Source organism: Notechis scutatus, chromosome 2 (assembly GCF_049901735.1).
Source record: "Notechis scutatus isolate UNSWTSFEM ecotype Mainland chromosome 2, rNotScu1.2, whole genome shotgun sequence".
In the NCBI taxonomy this organism is placed as follows: domain Eukaryota; kingdom Metazoa; phylum Chordata; class Lepidosauria; order Squamata; family Elapidae; genus Notechis; species Notechis scutatus.
The window spans coordinates 207719407-207734781 of record NC_142010.1 but is presented as its reverse complement, the minus strand read 5'-3'; the positions used below and the strand labels follow the sequence as shown (position 1 = coordinate 207734781).

General features: G+C 34.9%; 1 protein-coding gene across 3 annotated transcripts in view; it reads right to left on the bottom strand.

Annotated features, from left to right (window-relative positions):
• The window catches only part of LRRC2 (leucine rich repeat containing 2), a 109585-nt gene that overhangs the window by 61679 nt on the left and 32531 nt on the right, over window positions 1-15375 (bottom strand). For all 3 annotated transcript variants that reach the window (XM_087957946.1, XM_087957947.1, XM_026674312.2), the window contains one exon: window positions 15046-15202. In XM_087957946.1, the coding sequence (XP_087814072.1) occupies window positions 15046-15202 (157 nt within the window). The remainder of the gene's footprint in view (window positions 1-15045; window positions 15203-15375) is intronic.

The window sequence follows — 15375 nt, the reverse complement described above, 5'->3', positions numbered from 1 at the left end:
TCTCAGAGTTACTACTGGTGTCAGTTATTGTTTATCAGAATCATGAGACCCTGCTTTTAATTACTCGTGCCTTAGTCACTTTTGGGTTAGACTATATAATATACTACCCTTGAAAACTATGCAGACGCTTGAACTAGTGCTGAATCTAACAGCCTAAGTTGTGATGAATTCACTAAGAATTCACACTTAACATCTCAGCTTCAGAAGATGGACAGACTACCAATGATTTTTATTTGTATTTATTTTTCACCTTTCTGTACTGCCCATCTCCCTCAAAGAGGGATAGTGACTGGTGTACAATAAAATGTTAAACTATAAAACAGTATATATGAAAAAATTTTTTAAAAAAACTTTAAATTTAAGAGGAGGCAAGAGATTAAAATTAGTTAAAAGGCAAAGGGAGAATTGTGTGCTCCCCTGGGCTCCCTGTACAAGTCTTCTTAACTCCTTTTTGGAAGGTCAGAAGATCTTTTCTGGGTGAAGTTCAAGCTGCTCACTTGCATTCATTTTACGTTCACTTAAGGCACTTCAGAGTTGAAAGGGTTAGCCAGTGACATCAGCATTGCCCTAGGAACACCTGGTTAGGGCCTCCTGTCATGTGTCCACCAAAATGGTACCTATTTATCGACTTTCAATTACATGTTTTCAAACTGCTATCTGAGCTTGCTTGTATGTTTTGAATTCCTTGCATTATCATCTGCAGTGTCACCTTTTCTTGTTCTTTTTCTTGTTGTAACATCGTCTGTATTGAGCGTTGTCCTCCAGATGATGAAGAGGAAGAAGCAGGAATTGAGGAACCAGCCGCTGTTAGTTTCCTGATCATTTCAAACAAATTAAAATCTTCAGGTTCTTCTAGACCTTAATCCACTCGTGTAGTAACCAGTTGTAATTCCAAGTAAAAATAGTGGGGGGGAAAGAAGCAAGGTAAAAAAAGTTTCTTCAGGTGACACTGCAGATGATAATGCAAGGAACTCAAAACATACAAGCAAGAACAGAGAATATTGAAAAGAGAATAGAAAAAACTGATGAAAAGGTGGAGAATATTCAACAAATGATGATGAAATATGATGAGAGATTCCAAAAAATTGAAGAAGATAAACACAGAGATAAGAAGATTGGAGATATTGACGGCAGATTAACTGTGGTTGAACAAGATAAAAGTGGGATGCTGAGATGGGAGATGGACAGATCAGAATTTTACCTCAGATTCCAAAACATAGAGGAAGAAAAAGGGCAAAACTTAGCTGAGATAATGATAGAAATCCTGGCTGAAGCTCTGGAAATAACCAAAGAGAAGATGATGGATGGAATAGATGAGGTCTTTTGAGTCTTCACAAGATATGCAATGAGAAACAGTCTACCAAGAGAAGTTCACATCAGATTTACAAAGAAAGCCATTAAAACACAAATATTGCAGGTAGCAAAAGAGAAAACATTGAAATATAAAGACAAGGAGATTGTGGTCCTGAAACAAATACCCAGAAGAGTGAGAGAGATGAGAAGAGAATACCGATTCCTGACTAAAATTCTGCTTAAAAAAGAGGTGAATTATAGATGGTTGATTCCAGAAGGTTTAATGTTCACATGGCAAGAATAGAGACACAGAATTGATTCAATTGAGAAAGCTGAATTATTTTATACAGAATACTTTGGAGGGAAAAAGGAAGAGACAGAAAAAGAAATGTCACTAACTGAATTTCAAGAGGACTGCCTAATAGCAACTGAAAAAGAAGAAGGTGTAGTAGGCGGAAAGGCGGAAGCTAAAGAACAACGCGAACCAAGATCTATGAGAGCTGCCAAACCTACCTATAAAGAAGAGAAAAAGCTGATTACAATTAACATAAACGGACGTAACTCAGCTGTTAAAAGAAGGAAAACTTTTCATAAATTAGAGAAATTAAAATTTGATATAATCTGCCTACAAGAAGTACATATTAAAAAGCAACATGAACAACTGTTGATACAACCAAAGCTAGGAAAAATATTTTCTTCTTTGACACAATGTAAGAAAAGAGGAGTAGTTTTATATATTAAAGATATTATCCCAGCGAAATTGATCCATACAGATGATGATGGAAGACTACTAATGGTGGAAATAATGGATAATAATATGAAAACACTCCTGATTGCAATCTATGCCCTGAATGACAATCAAGAAGAATTTTATAGAAAATTACATATGAAAATAATCGAACTAGACTATGCTAATATTGTTATAATGGGAGATTTTAATGGAATTGTAGACAATAAACTGGACTACACAGCACAGAAAACAATACAGCAAAATAGAAAGACTCTCCCTAAATCTTTTTTTTAAATGGTAGATTAAATAAATTTAAAAGATGCATGGAGAGAAAGAAATGCTAAGACTAAACAATATACCTTCTATTCAAACAGACATTTATCATAGTCCAGAATTGATATGATATGGATGTCAACAGAATTATTTACAAATATTCAAGAAATAAATATTGAAACAAGTACTTGGGTGGATCATAATCCAATGACAATTAAATGGAAAGGACAAAGAAAAAGATCTAGATGGACATTAAATAACACTATACTAAAAGAAAAAACTTCATACAGAGAATGGAGAACGAACTGGCTTTTTTCTTTAAAGAAAATAAAAAAGACACATCAATGCATAATGTTTGGGATACAATGCCAGAGGCTTGATAATAGACTATACAAGGAAAAGAAACATCACGAAAAGACTAGCCTCTAAGACATTAGAGGATGAGTATAAAGGACTTGAAAAAGAGTTACAGAAAATGCCACAGAAAAAGGACATTAAGTTAAAAATGGATATAATTAAACATAAAATGGGATTAATGGAAAAAGAAGAATTAGCACAGAAAATCAGAGGTGCAAAACAGAACTATTTTGAAGATGCAAATAAACCAGGTAGATGGTTAGCATATAAACTGAGAAAGGAGAGAGAATCAAGGAAAATATTGCAATTAATGGATGATCAAGGCCAAGCTTGTTATGGAAGTAAAGAGAAGAAGAAAATCATACAAGATTATTATGGAAAACTATACAAACAAGAGAATATCGATGATGAAAAAGTCAAACAGTATTTACAGAATGCTAATCTACCCCAGATACCTAAAGAGACTGAAATAATGTTAGAAAGCAATATAAGAATGATGGTGTTAACTGAAGCACTTAAGAAGCAAAATAATGGAAAGGCACCAGGCCCAGGTGAACTTCCGGCGGAATTTTACAAAACACTACAAGAATCGTTGAATCTTCCATTGTTAGAAGTTATGAATGAAGTTATGTTAAAGAAGAGGATACCGAAATCATGGTCAGAAGCTTATATTACATTTGTCCCAAAAGAGAACGCCGACCCGTTACAAATCAAGAACTATAGACCTATTTCCTTACTAAATGCAGATTATAAAATTTTTGGTTCAATACTGGCAGAAAGACTCAAAAAATACCTCAATAACTTTATCCATCCTAATCAAAATGGATTTCTGCCAAAGAGACAAATTAAAGACAATATGAGAATAATCTTGGACACGTTGGAATACTACGAGGCACACCCTGAAAAACAAATGGCTTTGATATTTTTAGATGTGCAGAAGGCATTTGACAATGTGAATTGGTGATTTATGTTATTACAGCTGGAACAGATGGGCTTTGGTAAAAAATTTATCCAAGCAATAGAAGCTATATATCATAAGCAAACAGCAAAGGTAATGGTAGAGGGAGATTTAACAGACTCTATTGATATAAGAAAAGGAACAAGACAAGGGTGCCCACTGTCACCTTTGTTGTTTGTGTTAACCTTGGAATTGCTGAATAGAAATGTTAGAGAAGAAAAGGATATAAAAAGGATGAAAATTAAAAAGGAAGAATTTAAATTGCAAGCATTTGCAGATGATCTGGTTTTTATCTTAGAAGATCCACTAGAAACAGCACTAAAATTTAAAGAAAAGATAGAGGTATATGGGAAGGTGGCCAGTTTGAAAATAAATAAAGACAAAACAAAGATTCTGACAAAGAATATGTTATCAAGACAAAAGGAAGAATTGGCGGATGTTTTGAAAATCCAGGTCACAAATAAGATTAAGTACTTGAGGATACATCTGACAGCAAGATGTAGTTCACTTAAAGAGAATAACTATATTAAACTCAAGCAGCAGATAGCGCTAGATTTGGCAAAACGGGAAAACTTACAATTGTCATTAATAGGGAGAATATCAACAATCAAGATGAATATATTACCCAGAATTTTATATTTGTTCCAAACAATTCCAATTAGGCTTGGAAAATATTATTTTGAAGATTTAAATAAAATTGTGTTGAAATATACATGACAAGGTAAGAAAGCGAGAATAAAATTAAACTTTTGCAAGATGCTGGAATAAAAGGATGATTTGGTTTGCCTAATTGGGAGTTGTATTACCAAGCTACAAATCTGATGTGGGTTAAGGAATGGATAACATTAAGAAATGCTAGATTGTTGACATTAGAAGGACATGATCTGTTGTTGGGGGTGGCATGCTTTTTTATGGTATAAAGGAACTAAAACACAGGGGTATTTTAGAAGGCATTACATACGGGAGTCTCTGTGGTTAAACTGGGAGAAGACTAAAAGGCAATGTTATTTGAAAATTCCAGTCTGGCTATCAACTATTGAAGCATTCTCTTATCCTATAATATACAAAAAGGAACAAACAGTTAAATATAGCGAAATATTGAATGAAAGGGGTGAACTTAAATCCATGCAAAAACTAGAGGAACAAGGTATAAAGATGAATTGGATTTCATATGCGCAAATACATTCTAGGTATGATAAAGATTCTAAAACAGAAGGTTTCTATGATAAATTGACTGATTTAGATAAGATTTTGACAGGTACTGATGAAAAGGTGATTTAAAAAATTGTGGACATTTATTAGAAATTAAACTAGAAGAAGAACAAGTCAAAAAAAAACAATGATTGCTTGGGGAAGAATTTTGGATATGGGATTGATCTAGAGAAGTGCCAAAAATTGTGGTCTCAAAATTATAAAATGACAATGTCAACAGCATATAAAGAAAATTTGTATAAGATGTTTTACAGGTGGCATTTTCCCGCAACAAGAATGTTCAAGAACAAATCTGAAAAATGTTGGAAATGTCATCAGATACCTGGCTTATATTACCATATGTGGGGGATGTGCGCGGATGCTAAAAAATATTGGACTAAAATCCACACATGGTTGGAAAAAATGACAAAAAAGCATATAGACTTGAAACCAGAGAAACCAATTTTACCTGAAATATACAATAAGGAATTGAAATATTTGATTGTAAATGTATTAACAGCAGCTAGGATTGTATTTGCCAAAAACTGGAAAAATGAGAAAATACCAACACAGGAGGAAATTATGAAGAAAATACTGGAAGGTGCTGAAATGAGTAGATTGACATTTGAAATCAGAGAACAAGAAGATAAACAATTTTATAAGATTTGGGATCTATTCTATCAATGGTTAGACAATAAAACATGGTAATGAAATATGTAGATTTTTAGAATATAATGAATATATAAAGATGTATTATTTTTATTATATCTATAAAATGATTATAGGATAGATTTGAGATGATAATATGAACTGCTATAAAACAAATTAAGTAAAATATGGATTACCTTGTAAAACATGAATGAATAGTATAGTCAAATGATTGATTAACAATGATATTAATGTATTTTGGAATACTTGATTGACAATACAAGAACATATACAATGTAATTGTAAGTAAAGACTATGAAGTGGAAGCACAAAACAATTTGTAAACCAACCAACACACTGTATGTATATATATGGAAGATGGCTTGATGTTTTTATGTTGTGTTTGTCTATGTTTGTCTTAAAAAACAATAAAACTTTTATTTTTAAAAAAACTGCTATCTGGGCAGGAACTGGAGAGAATGACGGGAGCTCACCCCACCACACAGCAGCACTTGGGTGTTGAACACAGGCTAGCTGATCATCAACACAATTTCCTGATGACGTATGCCATTATGCTGATTGTTGTCCATATGACTTAAGACCTGGTATCTTTAGGACTGCCTACTCTCAGTGATTTCTTCTGCACAGTAAGATTGCAAGGAATAGGTTTGCTTTCTGGAAATCTTCTTCAACATAAGCTCACCTGCAAGAATTCTGAGAACTACCCTTCTTAATCAAACCTACTTTGCATCAGTATCAATTAAATCTTTCTCTGTCGATACTCCGAAAAGCTGTCAAGACATAACTATTCAAAAAAGCTTGGAATGGGGAATTGTGAAGAGGGAAGCTCCCTGCTATGACATTTGCTGTTATTTATTTATTCCTTTGGCATAACATTTGCTCTAATTGTAATTTGTTTTACGTTGTTATTTTGATATTGTTTTTAATCCTCCTACTAAGTAGGGTTTTGTAAAACTTTAAGTTTCCACACATTAAAAGCAACATACAAATCCAAATAAACAAATACTTCCATATATATATATATATATATATATATATATATATATATATATATATATATATATAGAGAGAGAGATATATATAGAGAGAGAGAAGAGACAAGCAGAGACAGAGACAGAGACAGAGACAAGAGAGATTTAGTTGCGTCATTGTAGTTCTTCAGCGTTTCAGCAGAATCTCATCTGCCATCATCAGGCTTCTGTATTGTGTCACGTCTGTGGGTCAGACTTTTACAGTGGTTTCAGATTTAAATTTGGGGCAGCCTATTGCTGTGCCAGAATGGTTTTTTTCATCCTGATTGGTTGGGAGTCTTGGTCATGACACTCTGAGACCAATAAACACAGACCAAGACTCCCAACCAATCAGGATGAAGAAAAACCATTCTGGCACAGCAATAGGCTGCCCCAAATTTAAATCTGAAACCACTGTAAAGTCTGACCCACAGACGGACACAATACAGAAGCCTGATTATGGCAGATGAGATTCTGCTGAAACGTTGCTACAACTTTAAAAGAACTACAATGACGTGGGAAAATACCAACCAAGTCAACACCATATATATATATATATATATATATATATATATATATATATATATATATATATATATATATATATATATATATATATATATATATAAAGAGAGAGAGAGACAGAGAGAGACAGAGAGAGAGAGAGAGACAGAGACAGAGACAGAGAGAGAGACAGAGACAGACAGAGACAGAGAGACAGAGAGAGACAGAGACAGAGACAGAGACAGAGACAGAGACAGAGACAGAGACAGAGTATACAGTAATCTAGCAGCAAATTTTAGAGTTAATAACAAACAATTTTGTCAGAATGGCTGGATATTTCTCTGGGGGTCCTGGATCAACCTATATCTGTTCCTGAACATTGGTGATCTCATTGCCCAAATCAACTTTATTGTGGAAAGGGTTCCAGAAGGTAGCCTCTCACAATAATTCTTGCTTCGTAAACTGAAAAGCAACTAAAATGGAGACTGAGGAATTACTTCAGAACAGAAGACACCATTTGAAGACACAGCATGCTAAACCATACAGAAGACAAATCTGGGGCTTTACAGACTCCATTAGTCTATAAATTAAGGGAAAAAAGATTTATAACTGTTAGGAACTTTTATATGTATTTGTAAACATGACTTTGTGAATTCAAAGTGAGGATCAATTCCATATAAATGGGTTTTGTGAGGAACTTTTTTTTAAGGCAGTCAAACAACAACATTTATAAGGAGCAACTTTTGAATTGTGTTCATTAAAATGAGGTCGGTACATTAACAGGCAATCCTTGCTTAACATCTACTTGTTTAGTGACTGAAGACAAAGTGGCACTGAAAAGGGGGAATTATGACAGGCCCTCATAGTTGCAGCTGGTGCAGTTTCTCCACGGTCATATGATCGCAGTTTGGGTACTTGATAACTTTTTGCAGTTACAACATTGCTGCATCCCATAGTCACATGATCATCAGTTGGAACCTTCACTACTGGAGTCACATGAGCAAAGTCAATGGGGAAGCTGGCAGGAAGTTGCAAATGGTGATCATGAGATGATAGGATGTTGGGTCCATGCAAGAGTTGCCTAACAAAAGAGTTGACATCATTTGTCAGTGCAATCACATGACATTGCCCCTTTTGAGTACATTGCTTAGTGATGGAGTTTTCAGTCCCAGTTGCCTTTGATAAGTGAGGACCACCTGTAGTTGAAGATTTTTAACATGGTTCTGATTTAAATGATTCATGACACAATGTTGCTATCAACAAAAAATATATACCCATTAAGAATTAAACAATAATAAAAATGTTTTGTTGTTATTGTTATGAGCTATCAGATTAGAAATAGTCAAAAATAATAATGAAATATATTTTCTATGGTAATTTCCAACCTAATAATATTTTATTTTAATTAGTAGTGCAGTCATCCCAGGGTCACGATTTATTCTCATTTCTTTTTAATAATTTTTAAATCGTGAATCCTATAATTAAACCACAGCTTTTAATTTTTAATAGACAATAGCTATTATCATTATAGTAATACAACTTCAAGAAATAGGAAAGCTGCATAAGAGTTCCTAAGTGGCTGTTCAAGGAATTATAAATAGAACTAATCATAAATCCATTTTTACAACGTCTTTAAAAGATTGGAAAATTCTTGCCATGATACTAAGAATTGAGGAATGCCTATAACTCAAGACAATTTCTGCCCAGTCATATTCTGAGTTGTTATATTAGGATGCCATGATGGGTTTTACCAATCATTTTATCTTAAGACACAGGTGTCAAACTTGCCAGGTCACATTGCAGTCACCTGATGTTTCACGATGTTTTTCCCATTCATGGAGCTGGAATGGGCGTGACCTGCATATGACACATCCGGCCCACAAGCCGCCAGTTTGACACCCCTATCTTAAGGGGTTCAGTCATGAAGAAAGAACAATTCAACTTGAGTAGGAAAATTTAATGAAGGTCTAGATAGAAAGGAGAGTGAATCCCAGAAACCAAAAGGAAGGATAATTGTGGAAAAGACTATGTAAGAACCAGGCCTTCTACTAGTCAATTTTGCTGGTAACTTATCTCTGGATCTCAAAGTTAAATGTCTAGTCATCATAACAATTGCATACTGTTTTATTACAGATGGGAACTTGATTTTTCTGGGCTGCTCCCATACTGTGCATTTTCCAAAAGATTCATTGTTGTCTTTTTAAAAGTTTCCCTCATGATTCTGAGAGAAACTACTTTCCTTCTTCTGTATCTTTGTTCCTTTTTTTTCCCCGGAGCTCGGAAAATCTGTTTTATTCTTCCTTTTTATTGATTTTCACAGAGCACTAAGCTATTATGTGGCTGGTTTGTCTTGGATTTAGTCGGATGTACGATCATATCCATTATGTCATAACATTACTACAAACCATTAAGCCACTAACCATAATGAGTTTTCGTTTTGACTTAATGTGATGTGCAGATTAGACCTTTGGAACAAACACTATTTAACCTCCAAGAATTAAACTTCCACAGTTGCTTAGTGGCTTTACAGGCCATTTATGTATGACATGTAACAGCTGTTCCAGATTGATACACCTCTTCTATTTAAAATAAATTATATTACTTGAACCTTGCCCACTCTTGGGGCATTGACTTTACATCACATATAATATTTCCATTTAATATGAAGGAAGAGGATTTTGAAAAGGCTGGCAGAACTTTAAGTCTTTTGACTTCTCTAGCAAATACACCGGTTTGATTTGGAAATAATGTAGTTCATTGTAATAATTTTTATAAACTCCACCGTTTTCAGAAACTCTTCAAGTGAAATGTTTTTATAGAACTACCCATCTTTATATGGAAAATCACCCACATGGATCTCTATCTTGTATGTATGATTTTTAAAGAGGAGGAGGAGGACCACTTGAGGTAGAATCTAATTTGGTGAATGATTGCATTTTTATCTTATTCTCCACTGCCACCTTGTGGAACACATAAATCAATTAAATCTGTGTTGTTTCATCCCCAAGAATAAAGAATACCAATAAGAGAAGAACTCAATTTTTGCTTCATGCTTATAAATGTATGATTTTTACTCATTAAAGTTATTCTAATGTTTTGCTTCTAGTTTACTCATAAGACATGGGTGCTAGTTGGCAGTTATCTTTATAAAATAAAATGGACATATACAAAATATTGTTTATTGTTTTAAAAGTTGAGCAGCATATTTTAAAACCAAAAACCAGAAATTGAGAAAAAAGATCCTTAGAGATCCTAGAGATTATTCAAAAAGTCCCTCCAAAGTACAAAAAACGATAGAGTTTTATTTCAGTTTGTCATTCTTATACCTATTTTTTTTTAAACAAATTTTATTAATTTTACAGACAAACAAAGCATCATTAGACATTAAAGACATTAAACCTCTTTCCATTATAAATTTTTACAAGACAGATAAAACATTGTTGTATACAATATAATTCTAATATATCCCATTTCCACTTAAATATTTTTTTAGCAGATTTCTCATTATTTCTCTTTGCTCTTATTCAATTACATTTCTTCTATATTTATCCATTTTATACTCATCATATTCATATATCCCTCTGCCTTGTTTACAAATATTCCTCTCGCTTTCTCCCAAGGTTTTATTAAATCTCAATCAAACATACAGACACAAAACACAAAAACATAAAACTTCTTTTTAAAAAGTAGCTTGGCCCCGGATTACCTCTCTTTATATGGACTTCAATTAGATTCGTGTTCAGCTTATATGCCATTACCTATCTTATTACCCTTCTATATCTTCATTATAACTTCTTCCCGCTTTCCACTCTTCTTAATTCTATTTTATTTATTTCATCTTAATTTAAATCATTATATTTGTATCTTTTGTCCATTCTTTTCCAATTATCCATTTATCTCATTCATATTAGAAAAAAATATTTCTCCTGAAATCACTAATCGAAGTATGATGCCTTTCCATCGCTCCCCTAAATTAACATTTAAGGTAACACCTAATTCCCTATCTAATTCTGCTTAGTACATTCTACTTACTAAAATAGTAAATCCATAAAGTAATTAAATATATAATTAAACATTAAATCTCATAGCATTCCAATTATCTATTTCAAAAACAAATACCATAATAATAAGTTCATACAAACATCCACACAATAGTCAATTAAACTCTATACTTAAACTAAATATTTTAAACATTCCTTGTAATATTTTATTAAATCTTAAAATCTATCATTATTAAACCTTTAATGTTTTAATCTTTACTTAAGCCTTATTAAATTCTAATTTTCTATTTCTAATACAAATACTACAATACTATCATGTACCTTGCAGAAACATTTTGGAACAAAGTTATGCATTACCCATTATCCCTAAAAAAGATTTCTTTTCCACATCTTGTTTCATACCTTTGTGGCTTTTTCCCCCCTTCTTCCTTCCTATCTTGTCCCATCTGGTCTTTTTACCCCACTTCGCTTCCCCCTCTGTTGTATTTCTCTTTTCTTTTGCTTTCTAACATTGTATTGGTTTTGCATCTTATTTTTCTCTTTCTTGGATGTTTTTAAGTCTTATGTCCTTTTTCCTTCCTCTCTTTTTCCTTCCTTTCTTGATCAACTTTGTAGACTCATTAAAGATGGCTTCTTCTTCTTTCTTCTTCTTCTTCTTCTTCTTCTTCTTCTTCTTCTTCTTCTTCTTCTTCTTCTTCTTCTTCTTCTTCTTCTTCATCCTCCATTAATTGCTGTGTTTGTTGATAAGTGGCAAGCGCCATTTCTAAAAACGAAAAATTTCTCTCACACCGTCTTTAACTTCTTTTTTATTTTACCACATTCCTCTCTCAGTTCATCAACAGATAAAGCCATTATAAACCTTTTCTTCTTCTTTTTTTTTTCTTCTTCTTCTTCTTAAAACAACCAAGATAATTCAAAGCTTGAAACAATTCCCCAAAATCCCAAAGTCATCAAACAATCCAAACAGAACACAAAGTTCTTCACACTTTTTCTTCCTGGGGTAATATCAATTGGCAAGAGAAAAAAAAAACAATCTGTATTTTAAAGTCTTATTACAATTAACTTCCAATCTCAAAATCTTCCAGGCATCTCCTCCAACAAAATCTTAATGAAAATTTTCCTTTTGTCCTCTCCTTCCCACTTATAACAGAAAGCTTTAAATTTTTACCTTCTGTAAAATAGCAGGATTTTCAATATCCATTTGTTAAATCCATGTGGAAGGAGAGTAAACTTTCTCTTTAAACACTTTCACTCGCCGCTTGTAAATCTCTTCTGGAAACAAAGTATCTTTCAAAAATCAGAATTTTCAGGATGTTACTTGTATCTTATAGTCCCAGTTCAGCCAAAAAACTTTCGCTTCAAAACTTTCTCCTTCTTCCTCCAGCACAATCTTGTCCAGCTGTCAGCTTCTTTGTGGCGGCCATTGCTGACCGCTGCTCCACCGCCTTGAGAAAGAGGTTAAGCCGGGTGGGGAAGGGGTCTGCGAAAACCCCAACCCCCTGTCCGGATCCTTCCTATCTTCGGCTGCCTCTTCGTGGCAGCCTTAGCCTCCAGATCCGTGGATCGGAGGCACCAAAGCGGCTATCTCCAGTCCCCTAATCACCTTTGTTGCGCTTCTCTGACCTCTTTCTAGAATCTCAACACTATTTTTACATCGTGGTGACCAAAACTGGATGCAGTATTCCAAGTGTGGCCTTACCAAGGCATTATAAAGGCATTTGAGTTATACATAACATGTGTGTGTGTGTGTGTGTGCGTGTGTGTGCGTGCGTGTGCATGCATGTGTGCATGCATGCACTCAGAGAGAGAGATGTTTTACTAACCTATATTTGAGGTCTTTAAATCATGATGACATCTGATTCCTACTTGCTCTAGATTAAAGTCCTTGATTGAAAGAGCCCTTTGTTCCTATATTCTTCCGGTGCAAATATCTTTAAGAATTAGTAATTATTGAAAGTGTTTGTTACAGAGGGAAGTACTTCTCTCACTGACTTCTCAACTATATCTTCCTTTAACTAGTATAATTTTATGTATTTGCCCACTTGCACAAATCACAGGAAGAATATGCATAGCAACCTCACTTTTCTGCCATGTTCTCATGAGGTTGCCTTCCTCTCATCCCTAGCCCACCTATGAGGTGGTTTTACATTGTCCATACTGTATCTGTTCCAATGCTAAAATAGAGTTTTCCTTTTAAGCAAGTGACATGCCATGGCAGGGCTACTGAATCTGTATATGATGTGCTTCAGAATCAGGTGACCCTCAGGAGATGAGCTTATCCCAGCTCATGACGCTGTCCTCAAGAGCCATTCTGCTTCACAAGGCAAGAACATCTTGTTCTTTCGAACTGGATTCTTCCCTTATAATTGCCAGACTCTAAACCAATCCCTGGCTCAGAGATATAGATCAACACAACCAGCAGCTGACCAGAAGTGGTGTACACTTCCCAAAAACCATTACAAGCTGTTATTGATCTAGTTGTTGGTCAGGGATTCATTAAACTCACTTCCTCCCTCAACTACAGGTGGTCCTCAATATATGATCACCATTGAGGCCAAAACTTTGTTGCTAAGCAAGGCAGTTGTTAAGTGACTTGCACCTCATTTTATGACCTTTTTAGCCATGGTTGTTAAGCAAATCACTACAGTTGTTGGTTACTTTCCCCATTGACTTTGCTTGTCAGGAGCACCCTAAGGAAGGTTTCAAATGACAATCCCAGAACTCTGGGATGCTGCAATCATTGCAAACACACGCTGTCTGCCAAGCACCCAAAGTTTCATCAAGTGACTGTGGGGATGCTGCAATGGCCATTGTAACTTTGAACTGTCATTAGACAAATGGTTGTACGTCAAGGACTACCTGTACAGAATACTTTAAGGGGAAGGTGAGTCCTTAAAGGTAGACTCCCCAAAATGAAATCCTTTTCCACTTCTCCCTTATACCCCAATGAGTTTGGAAGGGGATAACTTGAATCTCTTCTTAAACTAAGAATTCTAAGAGATTAAAGATTGAGGAGGAGGGGGGAGAAGGAAAGGGAGGGAGGAGGAGAGGGAGAAGGAAGGAGAGGGAGGGGGAGGGGGAAGGAGACAGAGAGAGGGGGAAGAGGGAGAGAGGGAGGGAGAGAAGGAGAGAGGGAGGGAGAGGAATCTTAATACTAAGAAAAACCAATTTTGTGTAGTGGCTAAGGCACTGGCCTAGAAACCAGGACACTCTGAGTTCTAGGTCTGCCTTATCCATGAAGGTCATCTGGGTGACTTTGGGACAGTTATTTTTTCTCAGCCCAACCCACCTCACAGAGTTGTTGTAGTGCAAATGTTTGCCACCTTGAGTTATATATTTAAAAAGTTGAGATAATAAATAAATGCTATCTTCTTTCCCAAGACTTAAGGAATGCTTCTCTCTTGATTGGTTTCATAATGGTTTCTGAATATTGACTTCAAAGCAACCTCACTGGTTCTCTGTTGGTAGATATTTTCCTGTCAGCAGGTGAGAATTGGTGGGAAGGAAGAAAAGAAAGCTGGGATAATCTAACAATTACTTTTCTTAATGTGCCCTGTCCACCGTAAATAAGAGCTGCATTTTCTAGCACCGTGCCTGGGCAGGATAGGGGTCAACTCATCAATTGTTACACCAGGATAGTTTTCTGCCAGCTTAGTCACAGATAGTTGGCACTTTAATTTAACCATAAAGAAGAGTCCCATATCTGTTTCAGAAGAAGCCTGAAGGATCTATCATTTCAGTAAATGGATCTGGCAGGTGGCCCTGATGGATCAATTATAAAAGAGTACATAGCTGTAATGCAGAAACATCAACCTTGTTCTCTTCTTGTGAATTACAATGCTCCCATTCAGTTTTTTCCCCCAGATAGAAAAATTGGGTGGGGATTCTAGGACTTGTAGTCTCCACATGTGTAGGTTGCCAGGATTGTGAAGGTTGTCGTTTCACATTACCATGTGTGAAAATATGTGTTTATAATATGTATATCCAGGTTGCTTTTAAAAAAAAAATCCTTATTGTTATAAAATGAACAGATATTAATAAGAAAAAAGGGATACCTACCAATTTCAACGGGGAGGTCTGTAATCTGGTTACTGGATAATTCGAGAATTTTCAGTGACTGAAACAAGGCAATGTAACTTGGAATGCTTGAGATCTTAGTGTTGTTTATGTGCCATTCTTTTAGGTATGTTTTCTCTTTCAGCCAATCGGGTAACTCCTAAAAAAAGAAGATTTGGGACAGTAAGGAATCTTTGGCAACAGCAGCATTTCTACCTTCCTCTCCTTCAAAAAGCCATTTGAACTAAGCCACACTCATTGGCTATGAATGACTTTTTAGGACATGAAGCACTGCTTTCCCTTTTAACCTCCTTGACTTGTAACAGTTCATTT